Raw genomic sequence first — 9,418 nt, forward strand, 5'->3', positions numbered from 1 at the left:
AGTACAAGCAGGTGTTGAGTTCACTCAAATCGGAATTAAAGCTAACTATGAATGAACGATCGTATAAGGGACGCCGTACTAAATACATATATCATTGATATATAATCTATGATCATATATTTACATTAAGCAATATAATAAATACATTTGACTTGAAAGAGCAACTTTTCTGATGATGACATTTCGAATGTATTTTATCCCTGAAGGCGTCACGTAAATGTTTTCATTTCAGCTTTTAAGAGCAGCCACTGTCATATTCAAACGCTATTCTTGCCTGGAAAAGAAATCTATCTAAAACATCAAAATGCATAGTTGAATACTATGTGATTTATATTTGTATTTGTTTAAACGTAACAATCGTGTCGCAATCCAACTTCCTGCACATGCGTGGTTGTCGTGCAGTGAGGGACAGGTAATGATGGCTAATGAAAGTGCTGTGCTGCTGTCTCTGGTGGAGGAATTTGTCTCAGGACTGCAGGACAGCAAAGCCAAAGACACAGCAGCAGGTGAATACATTTTAGTTTAGTCTGACTTGACACTTTTCGTTAATATTTTGTGTTCACTGTGCCCTTAAGTGCGTGCAAACATGGCAGCATGCTGTTCAACTAGCTAACTTAGCACCACTGCATCCTGTTTGCTAACATGTTCTCACCACTCTTTTGTTCCCCTCGTACAGACACATACATATATATGTATAATAGTTATAAGTCAACTATTTAATCATGCTGTCGTGGATATATGTGTTTAAAATATGGGTGTTGCGTAGCGTGGCTAAATGTTAACCGCATGTTGCTTGCTAGCAGCCTGTACAACTTTGAGCTCAACAGCAGCATGCTTCTACCCAATCTTTGTATAACCATCAGTCATCATTTCAAACTATGTAGGTGCTGTCACATTTACGTTTCAATTGTCCTGTTTTTTAATGCAGGTGTCAAAAATGGAGATTTTACCATTCTGCAGCTTGTGGAAGCTTTGGGGTAAGCTGACAAACAACATTTCATCATTTTCTACTCATTATTCTACGCTTGATTGAGTGCAATTATTTGTAGTACAGTTTGTGAGATATTCATGTGAAAGTCAAGCTACTTGAATTTGCCAAATTAATCCTACTGTTGTTGTTTTGTGGGTTTTAATTTGATTCATTTCTTGCTTTAGGCTAAGTCTGACCAGCACTCAGCCTCACACTCGAGCCAGAGGTGTCCAGCTGCTCTCGCAGGTCTTACAGGACTGCTATGGTGACCTCACAGAAAGAGAAGGTGCTCCTCTCCATTCAAAGTCAATAGTTCATTCATTCTGTTAGACCAGCAGTGTCCAAAATGCATCCCGTCCTGAGGGACATTTGCGCCCTGTCGCTTTTTTTTTTTTTTTTACTGGCCCACAGCTTGGACAGACAAAACAAGGATCACATTTGACAATACAGTACACAAACAGTGTAGGGTCACAGGGGTATGCTGGAGCCTATCCCAGCTGACCTCAGGTGAGAGGCGGTGTACACCCTGGACTGGTCACCAGCCAATTGCAGGGCATTCACACTCCGGAGTACTCAAAGAAAATCCACGCAGGCACAGGGAGAACATGCAGACTCCACACAGAGATATTTTCTAATATTATTGTATGCAAAAGAAATATATATATATATACATATTCATTATTCAGTATTGTGTGAGATAAAGGTATACCTCTGTGTCTGTACTCCTCAGTGGAAGTGCTTATAGCGTTTTATGAGAACCGGCTAAAAGACCATTACGTCACCACGCCGCCTGTTTTACAAGGCCTAAAAACACTGGTGAGTGTCCGAAATCACACAACTTCAACATTTCTATGAGTCGCCTGCATCTGTTTATATAAGGTTATGCAAAATAATTCTTTAAATATGAACCTCAAATATTTGGGATATTTAAAATTACTTCTTTTTTTTCCACATGTTTTTGTCCTCCATCTTTTTACCCCCCAAGACAAAGTGTACGACATTACCTCCTGGCTCGGCTGTTTCCATATTGAAGTCTTTGTTTCAGGATGTTCATGTTCAGGTGATTTTTTTTTTTAATTGTTGATTATAATTACTGTTTATGCAGTTACTGTATGCATATATTGTTTCGTATACTAAATATCTTTACATGAAAATGTATTATGCATTTACTTATATACAATACCCCTATATTTGCTCATGTTGTTCTTTGTATCCCCCCAGTCGTTGCTACTGGCAGATAGAGCGTGCGTCTACAACATGCTCATCAATGTCATGGAAAGTAGAGAGGCTGGTAAGTGTTTTTGTGTGTTCATTAAAAGTTGCGTTGTTAAATACTAGAAGACAGAAAACAAAAAATGTTTGTTATTTGTGTCCACAGAACTTAAGAGTTTGGGAGCAGATTTTGTGTTTGGTTTTGTGCAGTCAATGGATGGAGAAAGGGATCCTCGCAACCTCCTTTTAGCCTTTCAGATCGGCAAGAACATCATCCACAAAGGCTACAACCTAGGTGGGAGTGATGCTAAATATTCTATTAGTGTTCATTCATGAAAGTGCTGATATTTTAGAGGCATCATGTTCATTTCGTCTGATGCTGCAGGTAAATTCACAGAGGAGATGTTTGAAGTGACGTCCTGCTATTTCCCAATTGACTTCAATCCGGTAAGTTCAGCTGCAGGATTTTTGTGTCGATCCGATCCAAAATAAATACAGGGCCAGTATCGCTAATACATTTTACTTTGACTGATGACTGAATGATTTTGTGTTTTGTTTTTATTTTTTCAACCCAAATAAATCAAGTGTCTTGTTTGTCTTTCTCAGCCACCCGATGACCCACACGGTATCAGCAGAGAGGAACTGATCCAGGCGTTAAGAGATGTCCTGACTGGGACCCCTAAATTTGCTGAGGTTTGGCAGCGTTTTGCGTACCTCTCCATTTTCATATACATTACTGCAGTTTTATTTTTGTATTTGTTTTACTTTTGTAGTTTCTGTTACCCCTCATCATTGAGAAGCTTGACTCGGATGTTCAGAATGCAAAACTGGACTCGCTTGAAACCCTGGTGAGAGATCAGACTTGCTCCAAGCGCATTATTATGAGAACCGCTCATAATAAATGTTGCTGTAAATGTTGTGCTTTTAGACTGCTTGTGTGTCACGATATGAGCACACGGACCTGGCAGGGTTCCTCGATGGACTGTGGACATCACTGCGTAGAGAGGTTTGCTTGAGATAAATATATTTAAAGTCACTAGTTATGGTACAAATACCACATACTTCCTCTCTGGTATTTGCTTTCCCTGCAGGTGTTTCAAACCTCGAGCGAAAGGATTGAGTCGGCGGGCCTCGCCGCTCTTACCGCCATCACTTCCTGTCTGTCTCGCTCGGTTCTCAACTCGGACTCCGATGACGCCCTCGGCACCTTCCTTGAGATGGTTCTTAAAGGTGCACCTCCATGTTTTTATTTCCGCTATCCCTGAAGGTGCGATAGAGACTCTGACCGGCCAGTTCCGTATGCAAAATGCTAGTCAGATCCAAGATTTACTCTTATTTCTGTGATGCAAGTTTGGGAAATATTCTGCAACCTTTTTTATTTATTTGATTCTAGACTGCAATCATCATCTATGTGAGCCCGACCTGAAACTGGTGTGGCCCAGCGCCAAGCTGCTCCAGGCCGCCTGCAGCGCCTCCAACAGGGCGAGTCACATCATCACTGCAGCCGTCATGCCTGCGCTCATCAGTCAGTACAACAGCAGAACTGAGGTGAGATATTGTAAATGATGCGTTAAAGGACAGCATAGCGAGCAATCATGATGTTGTTGTTTTGTTTTTTTTTTCTGAGCAGTGTTCCCATAGACGCACATTGTTGGAGGTGATGCAACGCTTTGTTCAGTCTGTAAAAATCAGCCAGTCATCAGAGAATGGTTAGTGCAAATCAGCCCCCTAAAGCAGTGATTCCCGACTCCTTCTATGAGAGATCATGAAGCATTCTATATATATATGTATATTGGTCTTTGTCATTGCTATTAGAAGAGCGAGTTCTATCTGGCGTCTGTTCCTCGTTGTGCTGCGTGACCTTTTCTGCGCTCTCCGAGAGTAACAGCAGTCTGCAGGTCACCGCCGCATCCGTGCTCACCTCACTTGCACAACAAACGGGTGAGATGCCCTAAATTCTGAATCTATTTTCCCATGCAAGTTTGCAGCTCTTTCTCACGAGGCAACACATTGTGTGCTATTCCAGGTTTGTTGTCAAACTCTCAAACTGAGATGGCCGTCGATCACCTGACCCGACTGTTGCTGTCAGATGAGGATGACAAAGTCAGGTTGGCTCCCACTCTTGCTCCCTTTTTGTCCTGTTAATTCTTCCTACCATGTTCTCACTGCTGCTCGCCATGGTTTCCCCCACCAGTCTTGCTGTGGTGGATTGTGCTGGAGGCTTGGCAGAAGTGCACCCAACCGTTTTCATCACCAATATGATTCCAACGATAAAGAAAGTCATGTTTTCTGGTAAGACAAAGGAGATATATACAGTAAACCTCGGATATATCGGACTCGGATATATCGGAAAATCGCTCACAACGGACAGATAAAAAATAACCGATTTTTCTGTAATGCATTTCCAATAAAAATTCATTGCATATATCGGATTTTTTATAACGGATTTCGCCTATTTCGGACAAAATCTCCAGTCCCGTTCCAATGCATTTCCATTAAATTTCCCTCGCATATATCGGATGGCCGCATCGTGGTGCTCCGATTCACCGAATGGTGACAGGCCGCTATACGACGTCATTTGCAGCGTTTGCAGCGTTGCCTGCGCGTCCAGGTACATTGGAAACATAGTCAAGGAAGTGCCTTTTTATAACGGATAAAATCCGATTTACGCATATACCGGATATAAATCCGATATATGCGTAAAACGGACATTTTCCGGTATACGCATATAACGGATTTCGCTTATATCGGACAAAACCAGTGGGAACAATTGAATGCGATATATCCGAGGTTTACTGTAGAAAGCTAACTACAATTACGAAATATTAGGTCACTAGATAGAAAGCTAACTACAATCATAAAATAAGATATTAGGAGTTGAAGACCCCTGATTTATACTGTTTTTCCTTTCTTGTGCTCAGAACCGATGGAGCAAGATGGAGATTTTGTGCAACATTTCCATCCTGCGGTGCGTCAGCGCTGTTTGTCCATGCTCGCCGCAGTGTCCACCCGGCCCAGTGTCGCTAAGGAAAGCACGCCTGTCCTCTTGGATGTCCTCCGTTCAGCACATTCTGGTAAAGCTGGTGTTTCAAATGATAAGGATTGGGAATGAAAATTTCCCCAAAAAGTGCAGTCCCCCTTTAAACTGCATCAACCAGACTAGCTCATCATGTGTATGTAAAATATAAAATGAAACTGCACATCGCCATATTGATTTGATTCAACACAATTAATTTTTATTTTTCTATATGGGACCCTTGGTGGAAAAGACTTTATTGTTCATTTCAACGACAAGTCCTCTTCAATTATCCTATTGCAGGCAAAGTTGGTTTCTCGACAGACGAGGCAGCGCTGACGTGCCGCAGCCTCCAGAGAATAGCGGAGAAGGTTGAAGACACCGAAGAGTCGGGGCGTTGCTTCCACGAAGATATCATCCTGCAACTGTTGTCGCTAGCACTCCAGGCAGCACTTCAGGGTGAGAAAGCTTATGGCAAAGTTTTTTTTTTTTTTTATTTGACGTCACAGCGATGTGGTGAATTTTTACACAATGTGTTTTTAGGCGAAAGATCATCAGGTCACCACAGTCCTCTGGCGGACGAGGTGGTTCTGTCCACCATGGTCGCTGTCATTGGTACAGCCTGCTCTCGGTTGCAACCCACGTGAGTATGAAACACATGGGCTGTTAAATGTTTGTTTCCTGTTACACGTTAAATGTGATTCTCTGTTGTGGTGTCCCGTTATTAGAATGGCGGGCCAGACGGCGGCAAGGTTTGTCTCTCTCTTCCTGAATGGTGACGTCTCCTTTTTGCCTGACAACTCCTTCCCTTCACACATCAAGCTGCTTGCAAATGTATGTACTTTTGTTTATCCCGACTTTTTTTATTTTTCATTAGGGTGGTGGGTGAGCTGGAGCCTGGACTATATAGAAGGGGGGGGGGGGGGGGGGGGGGCTGTCCAAACCTTTTCAACTAAGGGCCTGTTTTATACACATGACTTGGCGCTTTCATTACAAAGATTCAAATACAGTATCTAAATCATGGGTCTCAAACACGCGGCCCGCGGGCCAAATGTGGCCCGCAGGACACTAGTTTGAGGCCCCCGCCTTGATATGAAAGTTTAATGTTAGTGCGGCCCGCGCGCAAGTTTGATATGGATGCTGTATGGTATCATGTACCCAGAAAAGATTATTACGTTTGATTAATATTCATGTTAAAGGTTAAATAACTGTTAATAGTTATCCTCCCTATCCGTGTGGAAGTGGTAAGTTTTTGGCTTTTTTTAAGTTTAAAGGAAATAACTTGGAGGCTACCGTTTAGGTCACTAGCTCTCTAGTTTGCGAGTTAGCATGTGTCTCAAGACCCTGCAGTTGCACAATATGTTGTAAATAAAAAGAGTATAAATGTGACTATGGTCGTGTTTTGTCATGTCTACAGGGCTCTAATAATGCTTTGTTCATTTTAATCTGAAAAAAATAATTTGTCTACCCACCAACTATATGTGGTTTCTTAAGTTTTTATTATTTGCCGTTTTATTATTATTATATTTATTTATTACTGGTTGATTTTCTTTATTCTTGATCTTATTTTGTGTAGAAAAATAAAATGGAATGTTTTATCATAGCTTTTCTTGTAGAAAATCGGAACCAAAGCAAGTTAAATTGAGTTTGAGACCCCTGATCTAAATGTTTTATTATATTATAATACAGTAACTATACAGAATCGCTGTTTGCTGTGTAACATTTTGTGTTATTGTGTGTTGTTGTCAGCAGCATCAGGACGATTCCTGGAGGCAGTCTCAGATGGTTTGTCTGCTGATGGGCTGTGTGTGTTCCTTACCTCGCACCGTGAGTCTCAGCTCAGCCCTTTTCCTGTTCTTGCAACCGGGATTTTAGCACGTTTTAGCCTCACTCAGTTAGTGCATCAACGCGAGCCTGAAAACCGGCCGCAAACATCATTTTTTCAAGTTGAATCGAAGAACTTTGTATTCAGGTGACGGTGCCCCAGATGGAGCGGCTGCTGTCAGAGCTTGAGGACATGAGCTGTACCTCCAGCCACACGCTGTCTTACACCTCGGCTGCCAAGTGTTTTGCTGGGTTGGTCAACAAGATGCCTCAGGGTTAGTTACGTTGTTTTATACGGGTAAGATAAACACACAAAGTGTAAACTACGGGGCGTGTTGTCCTCTTCAGGTGACTCTCTAGACAACCGACTTGACAAGACAACAGCCAGAATCTTCAGCGAGTTGAAGTCTGTAGCTTCACGTGTGCGCACACAAGCGTTCACACTTCTGGTCTGGGTAAGGAACTCCATTTTAATGGCTTCTGTATTTGATTGGACATCTTGGTAAAGCTGCTTGGGTCTCCAGGTTAGCAAGGCTCTTCTTCTCCGCTACCACCCCACATGCACAGCCCTGACGGACAAGGTAGATACGCTTGTAGATACCAGCGTAAACGCACAATTATTTCAGCTCGCTGATTTTATTTTCCCGTTTCCGTCAGCTCTTCTCACTGCTGGATGATGCCGACCTCGGCCCTGCCGCCGCAGATGGATTCTCCTTGCTGATGAGCGACACGGCGGACGTTCTTACTCGTAGTTGTCACGCGGATGTGCGCATCTTGTATCGCCAGCGCTTCTTCAGTGAGAACTCGTCCAAATTGGTGCAGGGTTTCAACGCGGCTCCTGAAGGTATTCCATTAGTCGTCTTTCATCCCACTGGATCTCAAACGGGGGACCTATTAAAAGGCCGCTATTAAAACACCTCCAACAAGGTTTTATGCTTTTATATTCCTGCTCTAACAGGTATATGACATAACATGTATTTTGCAATAAATTCTGGAAGCCTTTACTTACCTCATCAAAATATTTTCTCCTCCAGAAAAGAAACCCAACTACTTGAAGGCTCTGTCCAACATCGTCAACAAACTACCCAAACTGGTTCAAGTGACTGAGTTACCCGCGGTGGGTCAAGACAAACCCTTCATGGTTCGGTCCTGCTAGCGTTCCTGATTCTAATGTATTATATATGTATTATTTGTGTCCAGCTACTGTCATTGCTGCTGGAGGCCTTGACGTGTCCTGACCGGGGCGTCCAGCTGTCCACTCTGACCTGTCTGGAGCCGGTCCTTGCTGACCCGCCACCAGCGCTCATCCAACAGCTGGAAGCATTGTTCAACAGGCTGCTGGCACTCACGTCCAGTCCTGCTATGGTTAGTGGAAATACTTCATCACAACAGTATCAATCAAATATTAATACTACTCTTGGATCCATATTGTTTCCCACATCTATGATGTATGTCATCTTGCAGAGCGTGAGGATCTCCTCCCTGCGGTGCATTCATGCCCTTTCCTGCTTCCCTGAACATGAAGTAAGTCCAAGATCTTATAGCAGGAAGAGGGTTTTGTGTTGGTCGTGGAAATGCATCCTGTTTACATGAGGAGCAAGACTCCAAAAGCAGCTGCAGTTGCTCGGTATTCCACCTCTTCCTTTAGTGTGAATAGGGATGTCAAAGTTTTTAAAAAAGTTTTTAGTTTTTAATGTCCTGTGTACCCATACCGGAGTTTGAGAAAATGCAGCGGGAATAGACTGGAATAGTTATAGTTGCAATTAATCGGGATTATGAGTTAAGTATTAACTATTGTGATGAAACATTTTATTTGATTGACAGCCTTAAGTGTGAAACATATCAATAGTCGAGAGTTGGTGTGTTGCCCATAGCAGGACTTTTGAGGCGTGGCTTTGAACCTCCACTGTAGGTGTTGCCGTTTAGAGCCCGAGTGCTGCGGGCCTTAGCCAAACCTCTGGACGACAAGAAGAGACTGGTGAGAAAGGAGGCGGTCCTGGCGCGATCCGAGTGGTGAGATTCAAACGCATTCTGTAAAATGGTCAATTCCAACTCTTGTCTGTCTGCTTTTTTTTTTTTTGCATTTTGACTTGTAGTTAAAAGTTGAAATGTTGGAAAATGCGAAATGCAGAAATAATTTGCGCTCAATTATTCATTAAACATGATAACTATATCGCCAGAAAATAAACTGGAAATGCAACATAAGAGGAGACATATTGGCGTCATTAACACATTTTTGATGATACACTTTATGTTCTTTATAGGTTTCTTCTTGGAAGCCCTGGAGGAAGATGATTGTTTTTGTGGCTGTTTTTAAATATATTTCAAAAAAGTCTACCTTCCACTTGCCAAGAGTAAAGAGGACCCCACTGAAGTGTATGCAGTACCATTCCTTC

The 9,418-nt window shown here is 42.5% G+C and overlaps 1 protein-coding gene across 3 annotated transcripts; it reads left to right on the top strand.

Annotated features, from left to right (window-relative positions):
* Positions 1 to 234: 234 nt before the first annotated feature.
* mms19 (MMS19 homolog, cytosolic iron-sulfur assembly component) lies at positions 235 to 9,408 on the top strand. Of its 3 annotated transcripts, none has more exons than XM_058062617.1 (31): positions 235 to 506; positions 929 to 977; positions 1,156 to 1,256; positions 1,701 to 1,786; positions 1,956 to 2,030; positions 2,192 to 2,261; positions 2,349 to 2,477; positions 2,568 to 2,629; positions 2,789 to 2,875; positions 2,956 to 3,030; positions 3,111 to 3,188; positions 3,274 to 3,412; positions 3,576 to 3,730; positions 3,813 to 3,891; positions 3,998 to 4,123; positions 4,209 to 4,290; positions 4,377 to 4,474; positions 5,104 to 5,256; positions 5,502 to 5,657; positions 5,742 to 5,841; positions 5,927 to 6,032; positions 6,948 to 7,025; positions 7,171 to 7,297; positions 7,371 to 7,477; positions 7,547 to 7,603; positions 7,680 to 7,866; positions 8,057 to 8,139; positions 8,223 to 8,387; positions 8,487 to 8,546; positions 8,935 to 9,035; positions 9,287 to 9,408. In XM_058062617.1, exons 1-31 carry the CDS (start codon positions 416 to 418, stop codon positions 9,315 to 9,317), a joined length of 3,093 nt encoding a protein of 1,030 aa, XP_057918600.1. In that variant the 5' UTR covers positions 235 to 415; the 3' UTR covers positions 9,318 to 9,408. The 3 variants fall into 3 exon arrangements, with proteins under 3 accessions (XP_057918600.1, XP_057918602.1, XP_057918601.1); XM_058062619.1 differs by having other exon boundaries at positions 6,951 to 7,025; XM_058062618.1 differs by having other exon boundaries at positions 4,001 to 4,123.
* The last annotated feature ends 10 nt before the right edge of the window (positions 9,409 to 9,418 follow it).

The sequence above is a fragment of the Doryrhamphus excisus genome, chromosome 22, assembly GCF_030265055.1.
Source record: "Doryrhamphus excisus isolate RoL2022-K1 chromosome 22, RoL_Dexc_1.0, whole genome shotgun sequence".
Classification (NCBI taxonomy): domain Eukaryota; kingdom Metazoa; phylum Chordata; class Actinopteri; order Syngnathiformes; family Syngnathidae; genus Doryrhamphus; species Doryrhamphus excisus.

Excerpts from the sequence above, each read along its gene's own strand:
- mms19 (XM_058062617.1), top strand. The coding sequence starts at position 416 with ATGATGGCTAATGAAAGTGCTGTGCTGCTGTCTCTGGTGGAGGAATTT. Across the intron at positions 2,478-2,567 it reads CCACAAAGGCTACAACCTAG|GTAAATTCACAGAGGAGATG; the intron begins GTGGGAGTGATG and ends CTGATGCTGCAG. Across the intron at positions 7,298-7,370 it reads GGTCAACAAGATGCCTCAGG|GTGACTCTCTAGACAACCGA; the intron begins GTTAGTTACGTT and ends TGTCCTCTTCAG.